This window comes from Staurois parvus, unplaced genomic scaffold (assembly GCF_062004578.1).
Source record: "Staurois parvus isolate SC_StPar_1 unplaced genomic scaffold, SC_StPar_1.0 ptg000794l, whole genome shotgun sequence".
Classification (NCBI taxonomy): domain Eukaryota; kingdom Metazoa; phylum Chordata; class Amphibia; order Anura; family Ranidae; genus Staurois; species Staurois parvus.
In genome coordinates this window covers 255,860-278,720 of record NW_028318590.1, presented here as the reverse complement: position 1 = coordinate 278,720, position 22,861 = coordinate 255,860, and the positions used below count along the sequence as shown (strand labels likewise).

Below are 22,861 nucleotides of genomic sequence, written 5' to 3'. Positions count from 1 at the left end.
TGTCATGTGATCTCAGTATAAATACAGCTGTTCTGTGAAGTCCTCAGAGGTTTCTTAGAGAACATTAGTGAACAAACAACATGATGAAGGCCAAGGAACACACCAAACAGTTCAGGGATAAAGTTGTGGAGAAGTTTAAAGTAGGGTTAGGTTATAAAAAATATGCCAAGCTTTGACCATCTCACAGAGCGCTGTTCAATCCATCATCCGAAAATAGAAAGAGTACGGCACAACAGCCAACCTACCAAGACATGGCCGTCCACCTAAACTGACAGGCCGGGCAAGGAGAGCATTCATCAGAGAAGCAGCCAAGAGACCCATGGGAACTCTGGAGGAGCTGCAGAGATCCACAGCTCAGGTGGGAGAATCTGTCCTCAGGACAACTATTAGTCATCACTCCACAAATCTGGCCTTTATGGAAGAGTGACCAGAAGAAAGCCATTGTTGGAGGAAAGCCATAAGAAGTCCCGTTTGCAGTTTGTGAGAAGCCATGTGGGGGACACAACAAATGTGGAAGAAGGGGCTCTGGTCAGATGAGACCAAAATGTAACTTTTTGGCCTAAAACCAAAATGCTATGTGTGGTGGAAAACTAACACTGCACATCACCCTGAACACGCCATCCCCACCGTGAAACATGGTGGTGGCATCATATGGTGTGGATGCTTTTCTTCAGCAGGGACAGGGAAGATGGTCAGAGTTGATGGGAAGATGGATGGAGCCAAATCCAGGGCAATCTTAGAAGAAAACCTGTTAGAGTCTGCAAAAAACTTGAGCCTGGGGCAGAGGTTCACCTTCCAGCAGTACAGGGGCCATAATTCACATGTGGTAACGTACCGCACATCAGTTTTTAAAAAAAAACATTTGTATTCACTAAAAAATGCTACTAAAATACTGCACAAGTTATTTAATCAAGTCATGCGGTATTTTGGTAGTGAAAACCATGCATTACTTTTTCAGCTGTCAGCGAGGTTCCCCACTGACAGCTGAAAGTAAAAAAAAAAAATTGCCAGCAATTAAAAAAAAATTTTAAAAACAGCATGGGGTCCCCCCTTCATCCATACCAAGCCCCTATACGAGCATGCAGCCTGGCAGGTCAGGAAAGGGGGCTACATGCCCTCAACATTGGGGGGGTGCTTAGGGGCAGGGTGGCCCCCCCCCCCAAAGCACCTTGTTCCCATGTTGATGCGTGCCTGGACCACTACTTAATTACCGCATGCATTTACTTATTTATTTCCTTATGTGAATTGACTTTCAGGTCTTTTTATGCTGTATTTACCGGGTGTTTTTTGTTATTTTTGGTAAATACCGCATACTAGCAATAGTGAATTGAGATTTTCAGTATCACATGCGAGATGTGGCCATGTGACTGACTTAACTCATGTGATAACCTTTAGTGAATTGTGCCCAAAGACCCTACACATACAGCCAGAGTTACAATGGAATGGTTTAGATCAGGGGTCTACAAACTTTCAAAGCAAAGGGACAGTTTACTGTCCTTTAGACTTTAGGGGGGCCGGACTGGAAAATGTTCTGGCATCAGTGGGAATAAACAATGCCCCATCTTTGGTGTTAGTGAGAGGTATTGTGCCCCATCAATGGTGTAATTGGGAGAAATTGTGCCCCATCATTGGTGTCATTGGGCTCCATTCTTGGTATCATTGGGATGAATTGTACCCCATCGTTGGTGTCATTGGTTGGAATTGTGCCCCATTGTTGGTATCATTGGTTGGAATTGTGCCCCATGGTTGGAATCACTAGGAGGAATTCGTTGGTGTCAGTGGATTAAATAGTGCCCCAAGGGCCGCATCCGGGCTGCAGTTTGAAGACCACTGGTTTAGATCAAAGCATGTTCATGTGTTAGAATGGCCCAGTCACAGTCCAGACCTAAATCCAATGGAGAATCTGTGGCCAGACCTGAAAATTGCTGTTCCCAGACGCGCTCTGTCCAATTTGACAGAGCTTGAGCTATTCTGCAAAGAAGAATGGGCAGAAATGTCCCTCTCTAGATGTGCAAGGCTGGGAGAGACGTCTCCAAAAAGACTTGATCTGGATTTGCAGGCAAAGGGGGTTCTACAAAGTATTGACTCCCCCCCCGGATACCAATGATGGGTCACAATTCAAACCAATGACACCAACGATGGGGCCAGTGGTGTATTTAGGTTCCAACCTGCCCTAGGCAACACAAAAATCAGCTCCCCCACCCACCCACGGAGAGACCCTGACACTGAAAAACAACCCCCCCCCATGATAAGAGCCTGACATTGACCAACAACACCCCATCCCAGCCCCACCCGAGAGAGCCTTCCACTACCACCATGCCATAAACACTGGCAACCCCCCACCCCCACCCCATTGGGAGAGAAGACACTCACCTTCACAGCTCCAGACAATCCCTGTGGCAAGAGTCAAGCTCTGCATACACCATCAAGTAGCCTCTCTCAGATTTCACCTGGTTACTATGCTGCGTGTGTCCTTGATGGAAGATCCCTTCTTTTGGGGGGCAGTGCTGCCCCCCTGAAAAAATGCCTTGTTTGCCTTGTGGTAAATACGCCCCTGGATGGGGCACAATTCCAACCAATGACACCAACAATGGGGCACAGAATACATGCCACACTTTTCAGATATTTGTAAAAAAAAGGTTGAAAATCATTAATCATTTTCCTTCCACTTCACAATGATGTGCCACTTTGTGTTGGTCTATCACATCCAATCCCAATAAAATACATTGACGTTTTTGGCTTTAACATGACAAAATGTGGAAAATTTTAAGGGGTATGAATACTTTTTCAAGGCACTGTATACAAGAGAAAAACAAGCAATGGCAAAGCAAACATGTAGCAATCAGCCAAATATATACAGCATGGCTCTAATCACCCCTGAGAATCCGGAACGGTTTTAGCGATGGAAATTCATAAAGGATAATGTTTGGTTTGTGTCCTTTCTCCGCCACGGCAAAATATTTCCTGCTGGGATGGACCTGGAAAGAAAGAAAGTCCAAAATTTCCAAGAGTACATAAATTTATAACCTGTGAAATCTGGGGATCTTCATCCAGGTCGTTCCATACATATCACCTACAAACACTATAAACTGGCATGAAAAAGAAAATATGGACATTTTGTGATTATTTACAACATTTGAGACCTTCTATACAATGTTGTACTGGGATGTTGTAATATTAATAGGACTAGCAAAATGCGCCCGTTCCAGACCACGAAGGTTGGGGTGGTTTGAGAATTGGGGAGGACGGGGGGTGGTTGCAGGTGCAATGATAAGAGATAGGGGAGGGCTATTGGTTTCAGGGGCATAGGGTGGGGGGGGGGGGGGCTTAATGTAGTAAAAAACAAAAAGTCCACAGGCTTGGTGAAAAGGGGCAACCAGTGCACTGGTGATGGGGGTGCACAGTAGTTGGGTTGGGGTGGTTTGAGAATTGGGGAGGACAGTGGCGGTTGCAGGTGCAGTGGTAAGAGTTAGGGAAGGGCTATTGGTTTCAGGGGCATAGGGTGGGGGGGCTTAATGTAGTAAGAAAAAACGTCCACAGGCTTGGTGAAAAAAGGGGTAACCAGTGCACTGGTGAAGGGGGTGCACAGTAGTTGGGGTGGTTTGAGAATTGGGGAGGATGGCGGCAGTTGCAGGTGCAGTAGCAAGGGTTAGGGGAGGGCTATTGGTTTCAGGGGCATAGGGTGGGGGGGCTTAATGTAGTAAAAAACAAAAAGTCCACAGGCTTGGTGAAAAGGGGGCAACCAGTGCACTGGTGAAGGGGGGTGCACAGTAGTTGGGGTGGTTTGAGAATTGGGGAGGACGGTGGCGGTTGCAGGTGCAGTGGTAAGAGTTAGGGGAGAGCTATTGGTTTCAGGGACATAGGGTGGGGGGCTTAATGTAGTAAACAAAAAGTCCATAGGCTTGGGGAAAAAGAGGGTAACCAGGGCACTGGTGAAGGGAGTGCAGTTGAGGTAGGGAGAATATGCCATGTTGAGAGTGGGCGCTCTGTGCAGACATGATACGAGAGATGTGTCCACAGGTAAAGTGGTGGTAGTCATGAAGTGGTGGCAGTGGAGAAGTGGTGGTAGTGAAGAAGTGGTGGTAGTCATGAAGTGGTGGTAGTCATGAAGTGGTGGTAGTCATGAAGTGGTGGTAGTGAAGAAGTGGTGGTAGTCATGAAGTGGTGGTAGTCATGAAGTGGTGGTAGTCATGAAGTGGTGGTAGTCATGAAGTGGTGGTACTCATGAAGTGGTGGTAGTCATGAAGTGGTGGTAGTCATGAAGTGGTGGTAGCCAAGAACTGGTGGCAGTCAAAGAGCATTGATGAGAGAAGGTGCAGTAGTGAGTAAATTCGTTTTGAAAAGATGAATTCTAATATGTAACTAGCCGAGGCCAATGCATAGACTATTTCCCTGTTGTCCTCAATTAATCATTTGTTTGTGTTAAAATCAGTGTGGGGAGACGCAGTGAAGTTTGGATGGATTTGGGCCACAGTGACTATTCCGCTGATTTGATTTGTTTTCTTAGCTTTCTTTCTGCTAATATACCGGTAGTTTATATTCCCAAGAAGGTGTTGGCTTCATCTCTTATATGGTTAATATAGGTGCGGGGTTTTTTTGGCTTTTTTTTGTTTTTATAGATCAAATGGGTCCGTGATTTTGCCCACCTGGCCCTATTCCTGCCTCCTTCATTACCCTTGATGGAGGGACCTATTTGGATTCAAATGGTCATGGCTCCTTGTGGCTCTTTATCAACATCCTGATGGTAAACTTGAATATCTGATCGTTAAAGGTGTCATTTTTTCATCAGTCCCTAACACTCAAGGGGCGTACAATCTAAGGTCCCTAACCCTCAAGGGGCGTACAATCTAAGGTCCCTAACTCACATTCATACATACACATACTAGGGACAATTTAGACAGGATCCAATTCACCTACCAGCAAGTCTTTGGAGTATGGGAGGAAACTGGAGTACCTGGAGGAAACCCACGCAGGCACAGGGAGAACATGCAAACTCCAGGCAGGTAGCGCAGTGGTTGGGATATGAACCAACGTCCCTAGTACTGCCAGGCGGAAGTGCTAACCATTATATCTCCCTGAGGAAGTGGGCTGTTGTCCTGCGAAACGCGTCAGTGAAAGATCTTAAGGAAATTATGTCACCTACGCTAGTCATGTCATCTAGGGATATGCTCTGCAATGCTATGTAATAAGCATGTTACTATGTACAAGCTAAACATGTATTTTATTATTAACTATGTTAATGCTTTAAATCAGTGGTCTCCAAACTTCAGCCTGGGGCCTGGATGTGGCATTTTGCTTGCTTTTATCTGGCCCTTGGGGCACTATTTAATTCACTGGCACCAACAAATTCCTCCCAGTGATACCAACGATGGGGCACAATTTCAACCAATGACATCAATGATGGGGCACAGTTCATCCCAATGATACCAAGAATGGAGCCCAATGACACCAATGATGGGGCACAATTTCTCCCAATGACACTCTCGATGGGGCACAATTCCTTTCCCTGACACCAAAGATGGGACATTGTTTATTCCCACTGATGCCGGGACATTTTCCGGTACAGCCCCCCTAAAGTTTGAAGGACAGTAAAGTGGCCCTTTGCTTAGAACGTTTGGAGACCCCTGCTCTAAACCATTCCATTGTAGCTCTGGCTGTATGTGTAGGGTCTTTGGGCACAATTCACTAAAGGTTATCACATGAGTTAAGTCAGTCACATGACCACATCTCGCATGCGATACTGAAAATCTCAATTCACTATGGCTAGTATGCGGTATTTACCAAAAATAGAAAAAAAGAGACCCCTGCTCTAAATCTTTACCAAAACTGTGGACAGCACAGTGGCTAAATGGTTAGCACTTCTGCCTGGCAGTACTCGGGTCGTTGGTTCGAATCCCAACCACGGCACCACCTGCCTGGAGTTTGCATGTTCTCCCTGTGCCTGCGTGGGTTTTCTCCAGGTACTCCGGTTTCCTCCCACACTCCAAAGACATGCTGGTAGGGGAATTGGATCCTGTCTAAATTGGCCCTAGTATGTGTATGTATGAATGTAAGTTAGGGACCTTAGATTGTACACCCCCTGAGGGTTAGGGACCTTAGATTGTACATCCCTTGAGGGTTAGGGACCTTAGATTGTACGCCCCTTGAGGGTTAGGGACCTTAGATTGTACGCCCCTTGAGGGTTAGGGACCTTAGATTGTACATCCCTTGAGGGTTAGGGACCTTAGATTGTACGCCCCTTGAGGGTTAGGGACCTTAGATTGTACATCCCTTGAGGGTTAGGGACCTTAGATTGTACACCCCTTGAGGGTTAGGGACCTTAGATTGTACGCCCCTTGAGGGTTAGGGACTGATGTGAATGTACAATATATATGTAAAGTGCTGCATAAATTGACAGCGCTATACAAGTACCTGAAATAATAAATAACTGTGATTTTAACATTGTCTAATAAAGCTTTCATTTTTTTACATTTTGAGTATTGAGTTTCCTTCTGGTATGGTGCCTGTAAAAGCCCCATTAGTTTCTTTCAGTTAGGGTCTGTGTGCTTTTCAGTGTCTTGTAAATAAGGGATGTGGAACCAGTAAATTCCATTAGCAAGGGGTGAGACCATTGGACACATAGGTCTCCCTCTCCCCTATCTTTCAGTCAATGTTTCCTGGTAGTGAAGGAGCATTGATGAGAGAAGTAGTAAAGGTTCAGTGGTAAGAAGGGGGGGAGGGAAGAGCAGAAATGAGTGAGAGCGAAAAGATGCAGTGTAGTACAGGAAAATGTATTTTTTCCTAATTTTTCCTAAAAAAAAAAAAACACAAAATAAAAATATATGCATTTAAATCTGCTCCCAAATGAAAGCCCAGCAATGCCGCCCAGCAGTGCCCAGCAGTGTCATCCATCAGTGCCCAGAAGTGTCACCCATTAGTGCCCAGCAGTGCCGCCTGTCAGTGCTGCCTGTCAGTGCTGCCCAGCAGTGCCGCCTGTCAGTGCCGCCCAGCAGTATCGCCCATCAGTGCCTCCCGTCAATGATGCCCAGCAGTGCTGCCGGTCAGTGCCGTCTGTCAGTGCCGCTTATCAGTGCCCATCATTGCTGCATATCAGTGCATCATCAGTGCCTCCTCATCAATGCCCACCAGTGCCACCTCATCAGTGCTACCTATCTGTGCCGCCTCATCAATGCCTATCAGTGCTGCCTATCAGTGCAGCCTCACCAACGCATATCAAAGAAGAAATATTACCTGTTTGCAAAATTTTATAATAGAAGCAAAGAAAACCTTTTATGTTTTTAATTTTTTGCTCTTTTTTCATTTATAGTGCAAAAAATAAAACACCCAGTAGTGATTAAATAACACCAAAAAAAGCTCTATTGTGTGAAAAAATGAGTGTTGCATGACCGCAGAATTGTCATTGTTAAGTGCAACAGCACTGAAAGCTGAAAATTGGTCTGGGCAGGAAGGGGGTAGAAGTGCCCGGTAGGCAGGAAGGGGGTAGAAGTGTCCTGTAGGCAGGACGGGGGTAGAAGTGCCCGGTAGGCAGGAAGGGGGTAGAAGTGCCCGGTAGGCAGGGAGGGGGTAGAAGTGCCCTGTAGGCAGGAAGGGGGTAGAAGTGCCCTGTGGGCAGGAAGGGGGTAGAAGTGCCCTGTAGGCAGGAAGGGGGTAGAAGTGCCCTGTAGGCAGGAAGGGGGTAGAAGTGCCCTGTGGGCAGGAAGGGGGTAGAAGTGCCCTGTGGGCAGGAAGGGGGTAGAAGTGCCCTGTAGGCAGGAAGGGGGTAGAAGTAGCCTGTAGGCAGGAAGGGGGTAGAAGTGCCCGGTAGGCAGGGAGGGGGTAGAAGTGCCCTGTAGGCAGGAAGGGGGTAGAAGTGCCCTGTAGGCAGGAAGGGGGTAGAAGTGCCCGGTAGGCAGGAAGGGGGTAGAAGTGCCCGGTAGGCAGGGAGGGGGTAGAAGTGCCCGGTAGGCAGGAAGGGGGTAGAAGTGTCCTGTAGGCAGGAAGGGGGTAGAAGTGCCCTGTAGGCAGGAAGGGGGTAGAAGTGCCCTGTAGGCAGGAAGGGGGTAGAAGTGCCCTGTAGGCAGGAAGGGGGTAGAAGTGCCCTGTAGGCAGGAAGGGGGTAGAAGTGCCCTGTAGGCAGGAAGGGGGTAGAAGTGCCCTGTAGGCAAGTGGTTAATTGCAGTGTTGGCACTTTGAAATAAAAAAGTTGGTTTTGTGTTGCAGTTTTGGGCACTCGGGCTCAAAAAGGTTCGCCATCACTGCTCTAGGGCATACCCAGGCTTGGCACCACACTTGACAAGGTTACAAACGTAATAACAAAAAAAAAAAAACAATAAAAGTAACAAGTCAACTGTACGCTCGCTCCCATGTAAAGTTCAAGGCAGCTCTAGACACCAAGAAAACTCTGTAAAAATACGCCTTCTAGGAAGCTAACTGAGATGACAACTCCAGGGCTCTTACACCAGCATTAATAACATAACCACCGAGATCTCCATGAGATCATCAGGGATATCAGTTAAATTTCAAGCTAAATGGAAGAATCTTGCTCCTCCTTCGTGTCTGGCGAGTCTACCCAAATATCGCAAACCTTGTGGAATTTCTGAGGACACCCCCTTGAGAGATAGGTAGCCTTATACAAAGACATAGTAGAGTTAAGTATCCTCTTCCATGAATTAGAAGTGGGGGCAATCGGAGACTTCCACTGCAACCAAGGGTGGACTGACCATTTTAGAACTCGAGCAGGGCCCAGGGTCAGTAGGGGGCCCCATGAGATGCCCCTATTACCTTTCATAGACTTTTTTAGGTGTGATTTGAGTGTGGGCGAGAACACAGGGGCCCCATGATCCCCTATTGCCCGCGGGCCCCATGAGTTGTCAATCCGCCCCTGACTGCAACACAATGGCTTTTCTATCATAAAACCATAAACTTCCTAATAAGGTTCTGGAAGCCCTACTGTGGGTCAGAGAGTCAACTAGCCCCAACAGACATCCATCCACTGATCCATCCACTGATAACGGGACTTGAATGGTGGTAACCAAGAAGATACAGGCCACCACTGATCTCCAGAAAAACTGAATATGTGGGCACTGCCAAAAAATATGAATGAAATCAGCTGAGGACGCCCCACATCTCCAGCAGTCGGCAGGAACTGAGGAATATAGTCTATGGAGACGTATAGGGGTGAGATAAATACGGTGTAGAATTTTAAATTGTATCAGCCTGTCTTTAACAGAGACCAGATGGTGAACGGAACATTCCCATACATCTTCCCAACCCTCATCATCCAGGTCCGGAAAATCAACTTTGTTTTAAGTGCCTCAAGCCCCTTATGGACAGATGGAAGCAATTCTTTGTATATACTGGATAGAGGTTTGCCCAAAGCGTCATCCCTGAGCAAACTCAACAAATCAGATCCACAAAAAACAACAGGTGTTCCCGGAAATTGAGTACAAAAAGCTTTTCTAAGTTGTAAATATCTAAACAAATAAGTATTTTGGAGACCATATTGTTTCAGGCTGTCAAATGTGCGTAGCTCCCATTTGGTCGATGTACTTAATGCCCTTCACTGCCCAGACATGAGGGTCAGTGATCATAGCAAATCCAGGCAACCTAGGGTTACACCATAGAGGGGTATGTTGAGAGAAAAATCCTGAAGGAACCCGCTGATCTGTATGAGCTATAGACCATGCCCGTAAAACGGTTTTCATTGCCTCGGTCAATGGAAGAGGAGCCCTTGACAAGATTCCTCAACGCCTCATTGGAGCCCAAGCAGGAGGCTTCCAATACTACCACTGCATTGGAGTCATCAGCAATCATCCAATTATGAGCATGTGCAAGCATGGCCTCCAGATAATATTTCAATAAGTCAGGGCCAGGGGCGAACTGACAACTCATGGGGCCCCCGGGCAATAGGGGACCATGGGGCCCCTGTTTCCTTGGCCAAACTCAAAAAAGCCTATGAAACAGGTACCAGGGGCATCTCATGGGGCCCCCTACTGACCCCGGGCCCTCGGGCACTGCCCGAGTTTCCAAATGGTCAGTCGGCCCCTGGTCAGGGCATGCAAGGACTCCCTGTTGACAGGGTTTCTGCAGAGTCGACAGATGTCATTCGAACCCCAAAAAAAAGAAATGAGGCAGGTATTAACCAAACGAAAATATTTTTTCGGGATCCAAACAGGCGAGTGTCTAAGCACATAGAGGAAACCAGGCAACAATTTCATTTTAAAGATATTAATCCGACCCATTAATGTCAGCGGAAGACTATCCCAGGCCCTCAATTTATTTTTCATGGTATTTAACAGGGGGACCAAATTCAATACACAATAATCAGAAGAGGAAGGGGAGATCGTAATGCCTAATTATTTAATTTGATTGGCCCATACCAAAAGTATATTAGGGTCAGCCTGTTTGCTGGCGTCAGGGTCAATAGGCAGGATTTGGGAATTTTGCCAATTAACCTGTAACCCCGAGTAGGCAGAGAACTCTGAGATCATCTTCAGGGTCTTCAGAAGGGAGGGGCCCGGGTCATTTAGGAATAAAATGAGGTCATCAGCATACATCGCCATCTTTTTCATCCAGAACTCCGACCCGGATACCAGTCACCGCTGGGGAACATCTGAGAGCTACCGGGTCATTAACCACTTCCAGTCCGGACACTTTTACCCCCTTCCAGTCCGGACACTTTCTCCCCTTCCAGTCCGGACACTTTCACCCCCCCTTCCAGTCCGGACACTTTCTCCCCCCCTTCCAGTCCGGACACTTTCACCCCCCCTTCCAGTCCGGACACTTTCCCCCCCTTCCAGTCCGGACACTTTCACCCCCCTTCCAGTCCGGACACTTTCACCCCCCTTCCAGTCCGGACACTTTCACCCCCCTTCCAGTCCGTACACTTTCACCCCCCTTCCAGTCCGGACACTTTCCCCCTCTTCCAGTCCAGGCCAATTTTCAGCTTTCAGCGCTGTCACACTTTGAATGACAATTGCGCGGTCATGCAACACTGTACCCATATGAATTTTTTAGCATTTTTTTGAGACAGATAAAGCTTTATTTTGGTGGTATTTATTCACCACTGGGATTTTTTTTTTTTTGCTATGTAAATTAAAAATCCAAAAATTAAAAAAAAAAAAAAGGTGTTTTCTTATAAAATTTTACAAATAAATAATCTTTCTTCATAAATCTTTGCCAAAATGTATTCAGTTATCTATTTAGTAAAAAAAAAAAAATAGTGACACTGTACTACTTGTGGGGGGTGATGAAGATTTAGGGTTAGTAGGGGGCCCCATGAAATTCCCCTGGTACCTTTTATAGGCTTTTTTTGAGTGAGGGCAAGGACACAGAGGCCCCATGATCCCCTATTGCCCGGGGGCCCCATGAGTTGTCAGTCCGCCCCTGCTTGCAGCCATTGAGAAATACTGTGAGAGCTGTGATTGGTCACAGCTTGTCACATGGTACAAGGCTGTTGTGAATAGCCCTGTACCATGTGATCTCTGTGATCATTCACAGGTAGTAAGCAATGATGTCAGAAGTGACATCATGTGTACTACTGTTCATGTGATCACTGATTGGCCAATCAGTGATCACATGATCAGGATCTCACACAGAGGTCCCGTTCAGCGATTGGTGTTCTGCTGTGTCCGAAATGGCAGGCACCTGCACTGTATATAAACGGCCGGACGGGAAGTGGTTAAAAACGCTTCTAAACGCAAACGCACATAAACTGACGTTTTTTTGACCTACATTTTCCAGCAGTCAGTTTTCATTGTTCAGAAGAGTTTTCCAAACGTCCCGTATACATGAGCCCTTGGAGGGAGCTCTCAGTGGCTAAGTGCAAATACTTTGCCGTTCTCTTAGCAGTGCTGCTCAGAGAGGACAGAATGAGCAAATGAAGCAACAGGTTCTAAACAATAATATGTTCAATATCCTCACAGAACCGAACCCTGGGTAAAAGCTTACTGAAGATCGATTTCCACCATGTAGTCTGGAAAATATTGGGTGGTTGCAGATACAAACATAACAGGGGTGGTCTTGACCGCACTGTGGACATGGCACTGCCATACGTCTGAATAGAAGGGCTCAGTTCCAGCACATCCATCATCAGTGCTCCAACCTACGTTACCTACACCAAATGCCCATCAGCAGGACTATGCCGCCATTTCTCAAGGACAGCACTGACCCACGAACCACTGTCTGCTCCATAGGGATGCTGGGATATTCTATATGATAATAATGTAAGTGTGTTCATCAGATCACCAAACTAAATCAAAAGTCTGTCTCCTGTAAAATATCTTTGGATATCTGCTGGATTAAACGGATCCAAGAAAACGTACCGTGACAGCTCCGATCCCCCCACCGCTGCTGCTCCTCAGATATTGCTGCTCCTGTGTCTTCAGGGTGAGGATGATGATCACTGTACCGGCAGCATACAGCAGGGTCTGGTCATCAAGTAAATGGAGGTTGGCTCTTTTGTTGCAGTCATAACCAAAAGAATGTCTGAGATATATTGAGGAAACAAGTCACTGGACCTGAGGATCCCACCTGTACGTACATGAGAACCTACATGTTACCTGTTCTCTACAGGAAAAACTACAGGAACTGATCCACCTGGACTACATCTTCTGTACAACTGATCCTATATGTTCTCTACAGGAAAAACTACAGGAACTGATCCACCTGGACTACATCTCCTATACAAAAGTCCCAACCTGTTCTCTACAGGAAGAGTACAGGAACTGATCCACCAGGACTACATCTTCTGTACAACTGATCCTACCAGTTCTCTACAGGAAGAGTACAGGAACTGATCCACCAGGACTACATCTCCTATACAACTGATCCTACCAGTTCTCTACAGGAAAAACTACATGAACTGATCCACCTGGACTACATCTCCTATACAACTGACCCTACCTGTTCTCTACAGGAAAAACTACAGGAACTGATCCACTTGGACTACATCTCCTGTACAACTGACCCTATATGTTCTCTACAGGAACTGATCCACCTGGACTACATCTTCTGTACAACAGATCCTATATGTTCTCTACAGGAAAACTACAGGAACTGATCCACCTTCCTACAGAGAACAGGTAGAGTCTGTTGTAGGATCAGTTGTACAGAAGATGTAGTCCTGGTGGATCAGTTCCTGTAGTTTTTCCTATAGAGAACAGGCAGGATCTGTTGTACATGGGATGTAGTCTTGGTGGATCAGTTCCTGTAGTCTTCCTGTAGAGAACAGGCAGGATCTCTTGTACATGGGATGTAGTCCTGGTGGATCAGTTCCTGTAGTCTTCCTGTAGAGAACAGGTAGGATCTGGTAGGATCTGAGGAGGTACCCTCCTCACCTTCAGGCGCACCCTGAAAACCCACCTCTTCAGGGAAGCCTATCCCACCCTCACCTAACAACTAACCTCCTCCATTCCTCCCGCCACTCCATCCCCCACAGCCATCTCCTCCTGTACCACCTTCCCCTCCCTCCTAGATTGTAAGCTCGAAAGAGCAGGGCCCTCGAACCCCTCGTGTATTGTATTGTTTCTGTCTTGTCTCATGTTATGTCCCCCTTGCTACTGTACAGCGCTGAGTATACCCTTTGGCGCTATATAAATACTGTATAATAATAATAATAATCAGTTATACAGAAGATGTAGTCCAGGTGGATCAGTTCCTGTAGTCTCCCTGTAGAGAACAGGTTGGGACTGTTGTACAGGGGATATAGTCCAGGTGGATCCGTTCCTGTAGTGTTTCCTGTAGAGAACATATAGGATCAGTTGTACAGGAAAACTACAGGAACTGATCCACCTGGACTACATCCCCTATACAACAGACCCTACCTGTTCTCTACAGGAAAAACTACAGGAACTGATCCACCTGGACTACATGTCCTGTACAACAGACCCTAACAGTTCTCTACAGGAAGACTACAGGAACTGATCTACCTGGACTACATCTTCTATACAACAGACCCTACCTGTTCTCTACAGGAAAAACTACAGGAACTGATCCACCTGGACTACATCTCCTGTACAACAGACCCCTACCTGTTCTCTACAGGAAGACTACAGGAACTGATCCACCTGGACTACATCTCCTGTAAAACAGACCCTACCTGTTCTCTACAGGAAGACTACAGGAACTGATCCACCTGGACTACATCTCCTGTACAACTGACCCTACCTGTTCTCTACAGGAAAAACTACAGGAACTGATCCACCTGGACTACATCTCCTGTACAACTGACCTATATGTTCTCTACAGGAAAAACTACAGGAACTGATCCACCTGGACAATATCTCCTGTACAACAGACCCTACCTGTTCTCTACAGGAAAAACTACAGGAACTGATCCACCTGGACTACATCTCCTGTACAACAGACCCTACCTGTTCTCTACAGGAAGACTACAGGAACTGATCCACCTGGACAATATCTCCTGTACAACAGACCCTACCTGTTCTCTACAGGAAGACTACAGGAACTGATCCACCTGGACAATATCTCCTGTACAACAGACCCTACCTGTTCTCTACAGGAAAAACTACAGGAACTGATCCACCTGGACTACATCTCCTGTACAACTGACCCTATATGTTCTCTACAGGAAGACTACAGGAACGGATCCACCTGGACTACATCTCCTGTACAACTGACCCTACCTGTTCTCTACAGGAAAAACTTCAGGAACTGAGCCACCTGGACTACATCCCCCTATACAACAGACCGCACCTATTCACTACAGAAAGAATGTAGGATGTGCGTTACATTCCCCTGCACAACAAACCTACCTGTTCTCTACAGGAATAATACAGGAGATACCCCACCTGGGCCACCTATGCCTCCCTGCACAACAGACCCTACCTGTTCTCTACAGGAATAATACAGGAGATACCCCACCTGGGCCACCTATGCCTCCCTGCACAACAGATCCTACCTGTTCTCTAAGGGAAATATACAGGGGGTGATGCTTCTAGACTATGATCCCCTATACATTGGTTTTTATTCAACCTTTCGGAATACCCCCCCGCGGAGTAGAATAGACTCTTCTCTCCGAATACAGAAGGATACAGGAGTTGGAGGACTCCACTTGGGATTCCTGAGTCCGGGGTGATGTACGGCTGGGAACAGATACTCTCATAATCGTAGTAGAAGTCCTCTGGAATCTTCTGCTCGGTTTCTTCCTCCTCCTCATGTTCTCCTTCTTCTGGCTTCTGTTCTTCATTGGACTGTTCATTGGACTGTTCATTGGCTAATGACTCGGGTACTTGGCCTATGTCCACAAACACAAACTCATACCAGACATACAGAAATACAAATATACTACCTTGATTGCTCGGCTAACTAACCAAAGTATCCACCCCCCTCCCCCCCCCTTTTATTAAAGAGAACAAATACCCAGAAGGGTATGGTGAGGATGAGCTGAACTGCTGAGTTACTGCTTGAGGGATAGAGTGAGCTGAGTAAGTTCCAGGAGGAACAGAAAGGTGAGCTGTGCTAGTCACTGCTGGGAGGGGGCAACAGGGTGAGCTGAGCTAGTCACTGCTGGGAGGGGCAACAGGGTGAGCTGAGCTAGTCACTGCTGGGAGGGGCAACAGGGTGAGCTGAGCTAGTCACTGCTGGGAGGGGCAACAGGGTGAGCTGAGCTAGTCACTGCTGGGAGGGGCAACAGGGTGAGCTGAGCTAGTCACTGCTGGGAGGGGCAACAGGGTGAGCTGAGCTAGTCACTACTGGGAGGGGCAACAGGGTGAGCTGAGCTAGTCACTGCTGGGAGGGGCAACAGGGTGAGCTGAGCTAGTCACTGCTGGGAGGGGCAACAGGGTGAGCTGAGCTAGTCACTGCTGGGAGGGGCAACAGGGTGAGCTGAGCTAGTCACTGCTGGGAGGGGCAACAGGGTGAGCTGAGCTAGTCACTGCTGGGAGGGGCAACAGGGTGAGCTGAGCTAGTCACTGCTGGGAGGGCCAACAGGGTGAGCTGAGCTAGTCACTGCTGGGAGGGCCAACAGGGTGAGCTGAGCTAGTCACTGCTGGGAGGGCCAACAGGGTGAGCTGAGCTAGTCACTGCGGGGAGGGGGCAACAGGGTGAGCTGAGCTAGTCACTGCTGGGAGGGGGTAATAGGGTGAGCTGAGCTAGTCACTGCTGGGAGGGGGTAATAGGGTGAGCTGAGCTAGTCACTGCGGGGAGGGGCAACAGGGTGAGCTGAGCTAGTCACTGCTGGGAGGGGCAACAGGGTGAGCTGAGCTAGTCACTGCTGGGAGGGGGCAACAGGGTGAGCTGAGCTAGTCACTGCTGGGAGGGGGCAACAGGGCGAGCTGAGCTAGTCACTGCTGGGAGGGGGCAACAGGGTGAGCTGAGCTAGTCACTGCTGGGAGGGGCAACAGGGTGAGCTGAGCTAGTCACTGCTGGGAGGGCCAACAGGGTGAGCTGAGCTAGTCACTGCTGGGAGGGGCAAGAGGGTGAGCTGAGCTAGTCACTGCTGGGAGGGCCAACAGGGTGAGCTGAGCTAGTCACTGCTGGGAGGGCCAACAGGGTGAGCTGAGCTAGTCACTGCGGGGAGGGGGCAACAGGGTGAGCTGAGCTAGTCACTGCTGGGAGGGGGTAATAGGGTGAGCTGAGCTAGTCACTGCTGGGAGGGGGTAATAGGGTGAGCTGAGCTAGTCACTGCGGGGAGGGGCAACAGGGTGAGCTGAGCTAGTCACTGCGGGGAGGGGCAACAGGGTGAGCTGAGCTAGTCACTGCGGGGAGGGGGCAACAGGGTGAGCTGAGCTAGTCACTGCGGGGAGGGGGCAACAGGGTGAGCTGAGCTAGTCACTGCTGGGAGGGGGCAACAGGGTGAGCTGAGCTAGTCACTGCGGGGAGGGGCAACAGGGTGAGCTGAGCTAGTCACTGCGGGGAGGGGGCAACAGGGTGAGCTGAGCTAGTCACTGCTGGGAGGGGGCAACAGGGTGAGCGGATCTGCTTAGTCACTGCTGGGAGGGGGCAACAGGGTGAGCGGATCTGCTTAGTCACTGCTGGGAGGAGGCAACAGGGTGAGCTGATCTTCTTAGTCACTGCTGGAAGGGGGCAACAGGGTGAGCGGATCTGCTTAGTCACTGTTGGGAGGGGGCAACAGGGTGAGCTGAGTTGCCTAGAGAAGAAATTCAGTGCTCCTGTATTTTGAGGACTGATTGCTGCACAGTACCTGTAGCTACAGAGTTCAGTGCTGGCTTGTTCTAAAGTAGAACTAAATGCAAACATTTATCAATTTGGATAAAATAACCCTAGGTTCACACCTAAGTGTTTTCTGCAGAAACGCAGTACAGTCCATTTAACATGATTTCCTATGGGGCATGTTCACACCTGTGTGTTTTCACCTAGTGCGATTTTTGGAAAGGGTCAGGGACTTTTTTGAACGTAAAAAGTTGCATTTTTGGTTCTATAGACTTCAATGGAAATGTTGTAAAAAAGCATGTATTGTGTTTTTGATGTGTTTTGCATTTTAAATCTCCCTTGCAACAAGAATAATGTAAAAAAAAACACATGAAAAACACAGCAAAAACGCAAGATGCAATGTAGAAACGGCTTAAACATCACCAGAAATAGAGTCCCCATTGGAAGGTTTCCCCTCTATCCCTGTCATTTTATGACCACCTATCTCTAGGTAAGTCCCTGCTCAAGTCAGAAATCAGCCCTGGTTCAAACTGATGCGGTGCGGAATTTGCAGCGTTTTCAGTGTGAATTACGCACCGCATCAGAATTGCACCCCGTTCATGCGAACCGATGCGGGTGTGTATGTTAACGACACCCCGAAATCGGTACGCAAAACGCGGTGCAATGTGCAGAATCGGATAGCATAGGTGTGAGTACCCATGCGTTCCGATTCTAGTGCGGACCCATAAAAGGGTCCTGCTCCTTTTTGCTGCAGGTGCGGTGCGATTTGAGGCATACATAATGTTCGGCTCCGATCACACAGCACACAAATCGCATGTGATTTGCACAGGAATGCGGTGCGGTTCCTGCGTGAATCACATGCAATATTGAGAGCCGCACAAGTGTGAACCCGGGCTAAATGATCGATATGTAAGTTTACCTTCTGCTTCCTCCTCTAGATTCTGCTGTGCCGTTCCTGCATTCTGATCTTCATCACTTCCAGCTTCAGCTGCTGCAATTTCCCCTGAAGTGACTCCCTCCTTCTCTGTGTCCACAACCATTGCTTCAGCCACACTGCCCTCTGCTGGTAGGATAGCAAAAGACATGTCTGCCTTATATTTCTTTACCATTTTCCAATATTTGATCTATAGTAGTGATCGATAATAATACATTGAAATATTTATATTTTTAAGTTCATTTACACAGCTCTGACATTTCCTAAACACTGATGCTGAAATGCTTTGAAAGGAACATTGAACAATATATTTTCTTAGAGCTATACTGCGATGCTGTACAGAGAACAAAAAGCTAGTCACGTCAGTCTCTGTACCAGAGGAGCTTACACTCTAATGTCCCCCCACAGTCACGTCAGTCTCTGTACCAGAGGAGCTTACACTCTAATGTCCCCTCCCCCACAGTCACATCAATCTCTGTAACAGAGGAGCTTACACTCTAATGTCCCCCACCCACAGTCACATCAGTCTCTGTAACAGAGGAGCTTACACTCTAATGTCCCCCCCACAGTCACGTCAGTCTCTGTACAGAGGAGCTTACACTCTAATGTCCCCCCCACAGTCACATCAGTCTCTGTACAGAGGAGCTTACACTCTAATGTCCCCCCCACAGTCACATCAGTCTCTGTACCAGAGGAGCTTACACTCTAATGTCCCCCCACAGTCACGTCAGTCTCTGTACCAGAGGAGCTTACACTCTAATGTCCCCCCCACAGTCACATCAGTCTCTGTACAGAGGAACTTACACTCTAATGTCCCCCCCCCCACAGTCACATCAGTCTCTGTACCAGAGGAGCTTACACTCTAATGTTCCCCCCACAGTCACATCAGTCTCTGTACCAGAGGAGCTTACACTCTAATGTCCCCTCCCCCACAGTCACATCAGTCTCTGTACCAGAGGAGCTTACACTCTAATGTCCCCCCCCCCCCACAGTCACATCAGTCTCTGTACAGAGGAACTTACACTCTAATGTTCCCCCCACAGTCACATCAGTCCCTGTACAGAGGAACTTACACTCTAATGTCCCCTCCCCCACAGTCACATCAGTCTCTGTACAGAGGAGCTTACACTCTAATGTCCCCCCACAGTCACATCAGTCTCTGTACCAGAGGAGCTTACACTCTAATGTACCCCCCACAGTCACATCAGTCTCTGTACCAGAGGGGCTTACACTCTAATGTCCCCTCCCCCACAGTCACACACTATTATTATACATGTATATACCGCAGCGCTGTACAGAGAACACTGAGCCAGTCACGTCAGTCTCTGTACCAGAGGAGCTTACACTCTAATGTCCCTTCCCCCTCAGTCACAACAGTCTCTGTACAAAAGGAGCTTACACTCAAATGCCTCCCCACCAGGGGCGGACTGACCATTTGGAAACTCTGGCACTGCCCGAGGGCCCGGGGTCAGTAGGGGGCCCCATGAGATGCCCCTGGTAACCTTTTTCATAGGCTTTTTTGAGTTTGGGCAAGGACACAGGGGCCCCATGATCCCCTATTGCCCGGGGGCCCCATGAGTTGTCAGTCCGCCCCTGCTCCCCACAGTCACATCAGACTCTGTACCACAGGAGCTTACACTCTAACGTCTGTCAGTCTCTGGGGGTGTGTCCTCTCTTTCTGTCCTCTCACGTCCCCTAGATTTTTATAAGATCATGTCTTTGGAAAAAGGCTGCATGCATGGGATAAATATTTAATTGTTTCTTAGCCTGAGGGGGTGTTTAGGTGGAGGTAGGTTTGTGTTTTGCATACTTTAATAAGTTTTCGGATAACAAAATTATGTTTCTTTGTATATAGTTTTATTTATGTTATTTTCAGAAAAATGCTGTTTACTTTTCTGTTATTTGCTGATGTAAGCTTGTTTGGTTTTGTTTAATTATATATATATATACATTTTTATTTTATTTTTTGTATATATGTAAACATGCATTTATTAACAAGTTGTATGTTTGCAAGATTTTAAATAAACAAAAATGTACACTCTAACATCCCCCCATAGTCACACACTATTACATATACCGCAGCGCTGTACAGAGAACACTGAGCCAGTCAAATCAGTCCCTGCACCAAAGGAGCTTACACTCTAATGTCCCGCCACAGCCATGCACTATTATTATTGTACATTTATATAGCTCTGACGTATTCCATAGTGCTGTACAGCCTTAGTTCACAATGATAGAAAGGAACAGTAGCTGTACAGCACGTTGCACACAGTCATTTGAGACTCCTATCCTGGTAGAAGATGGTTTCTAGTACTAAAATGTATGAGAATTCCTCAAAAAGTTTCCACACTTTTTTAACATATATACTGTATATACATATATATATATATATATACACACACACACACTAATATGGACTTGGTAATGTGTTAGGAATGTAAAGATGCCCCATAAGTGAAAATATCGACCTACAGAGGACTGAATTCAAAGACACCCCGAAAATCAAAGTGAATAAATGATGCAGCAGGCGAGTCCATTTGGCTGAAATGTCATTGCAGCAACTCAGAATGGTCCTCAGTAGTCTGTGTGGCCCCCACGTGCTTGTATGCATGCCTGACAACGTTGGGGGAGGCTCCTAATGAGACCATGGATGGTGTCCTGAGGGATTTCCGCCCAGATCTGGACCAGAGCATCACTGAGTTCCTGGACAGCCTGAGATGCAACCTGGCGGCGTTGGATGGACCTAAACATGACATCCCAGAGGTGTTCTATTGCATTTAGGTCAGGAGAGCGTGGGGGCCATTCAATGGTATCAATTCCTTCATCCTCCAGGAACTGCCTGCATACTCTCGCCACATGAGGTCAGGCATTGTCATGCACCAGGAGGAACCCAGGACCCACTGCACCAGGAGGAACCCAGGACCCACTGCACCAGCGTAGGGTCTAACAGTGGGTCCAAGGATTTCATTCCGATACCTAATGGCAGTCAGGGTGCCATTGTCTATCCTGTAGAGGTCTGTGCGTCCCTCCATGGATATGCTTCCCCCAGACCATCACTGACTCACCACCAAAACGGTCATGCTGAACCATGTTCCAGGCAGCAGAACGTTCTCCATGGCTTCTCCAGACCCTTTCACGTCTGTCACATGTGCTCCGGGTGAACCTGCTCTCATCTGTGAGAAGCACAGGGCACCAGTGGTGGACCTACTAATTCTGGGGTTCAATGGCAAATGCCAATCCAGCTCTATGGTGCCAGGCAGTGAGCACAGGGCCCACTAGAGGATGTCGGGCCCTCAGGCCACCCTCATGAAGTCTGTTTCTGATTGTTTGGTCAGAGACATTCACACCAGTGGCCTGCTGGAGGTCATTTTGTAGGGCTCTGGCAGTGCTCACCCTGTCCCTCCTTGCACAAAGGAGCAGATACCGGTCCTGCTGATGGGTTAAGGACCTTCTACGGCCCTGTCCAGCTCTCCTAGAGTAACTGCCTGTCTCCTGGAATCTCCTCCATGCTCTTGAGACTATACTGGGAGACACAGCAAACCTTCTGGCAATGGCACGTATTGATGTGCCATCCTGGAGGAGTTGGACTGCCTGTGCAACCTCTGTAGTGTCCAGGTATGGCCTCATGCTACCACTAGTGACATTGACCCTAGCCAAATGCAAAACTAGTGAAAAACAGTCAGAAAAAATGAGTAGGGAAAAAAATGTCAGTGGCCTCCACCTGTAAAACTTTTCCTGTTTTGGGGGTCGTCTCGTTTTCCCATCTAGTGCACCTGTTGTTAATTTCATTAACACCAAAGCAGCTGAAACTGATGGACACCCCCCTCTGCTACTTACCTCACCAGATTATTATCCCAGGAGTTTCATGGACTTGATGCTAGACTCTGATTACAAAGTCTTCCTTTCATTTGAACGCTGTTTATATATATATATGTATAAAAGTGCAGAAACTTTTTGAAGACCCCTCATAACAGTGCACTCTATGTCACATATGGAAATCAGGATATACACAAATGTGTGCCTTGGTGTTCTACAGAGAAACAAATCAATATGAGAATTACCAGAATATTCTGGGACTTCATCGTTTCTATCTGCACCCAAAACAACACTCTCACCTTCCATGTCTGCAGTCACTTGTTGCTCTGTGACATCCTTCTGCTCCGTCCCCTCTGGTCCTGTGCGTAAAGAAGGAAGAAGAGAATTGAAAACTGATTGCTTATCTAGTTGAAGAGACTGGATGTGCTACATATGCCCCAAAAAAACCTTAACAGTACACAGGGTGTGTGTAGTACGTCCAGTCCTTCTGCTGCAGCTCCCCCTCCCACCCAACAGCAATTCTTGGTTCTTAAAATCAAAGCCGGGCGTGGCTTTGTAAATAGAGGAGTCCCAGATCCCTCTGCACAGCTTAGGCAGTTGACAGGTTTCCTTTCATCAGGGTCCAGACGGGCCATATGAGAACTACCAGTATGTTTCTGGTTATAGAAAAGACCTGAACACCTAAAGCAGCATTTTTCAAACTTTTTAACGCAGAGGAACCCTTTCTGGTCTCAGGGAACCCCCGCTAAAAATGACAATATCTACAACTCATGGTACATTGGTGTGATGGTCAGTGAGAAGAATGCTCCTCACACTTGTGGTCATTGGGAAGAATGCTCCTCACACTTGTGGTCAGTGGGAAGAATGCTCCTCACACTTGTGGTCAGTGGGAAGAATGCTCCTCACACTTGTGGTCAGTGGGAAGAATGCTCCTCACACTTGTGGTCATTGGGAAGAATGCTCCTCACACTTGTGGTCAGTGGGAAGAATGCTCCTCAC

At 47.6% G+C, this 22,861-nt stretch overlaps 1 protein-coding gene across 1 annotated transcript in view; it reads right to left on the bottom strand.

Annotated features, from left to right (window-relative positions):
- Positions 1 to 22,861, bottom strand: part of CFAP44 (cilia and flagella associated protein 44) — a 152,920-nt gene that overhangs the window by 113,871 nt on the left and 16,188 nt on the right. Inside the window, exons 4-8 of the mRNA XM_089654729.1 lie at positions 22,162 to 22,221; positions 18,032 to 18,175; positions 15,034 to 15,235; positions 12,303 to 12,465; positions 2,876 to 2,978 (exon numbers count right to left, since the gene is read on the bottom strand). Of these exons, the coding sequence (XP_089510855.1) occupies positions 2,876 to 2,978; positions 12,303 to 12,465; positions 15,034 to 15,235; positions 18,032 to 18,175; positions 22,162 to 22,221 (672 nt within the window). The remainder of the gene's footprint in view (positions 1 to 2,875; positions 2,979 to 12,302; positions 12,466 to 15,033; positions 15,236 to 18,031; positions 18,176 to 22,161; positions 22,222 to 22,861) is intronic.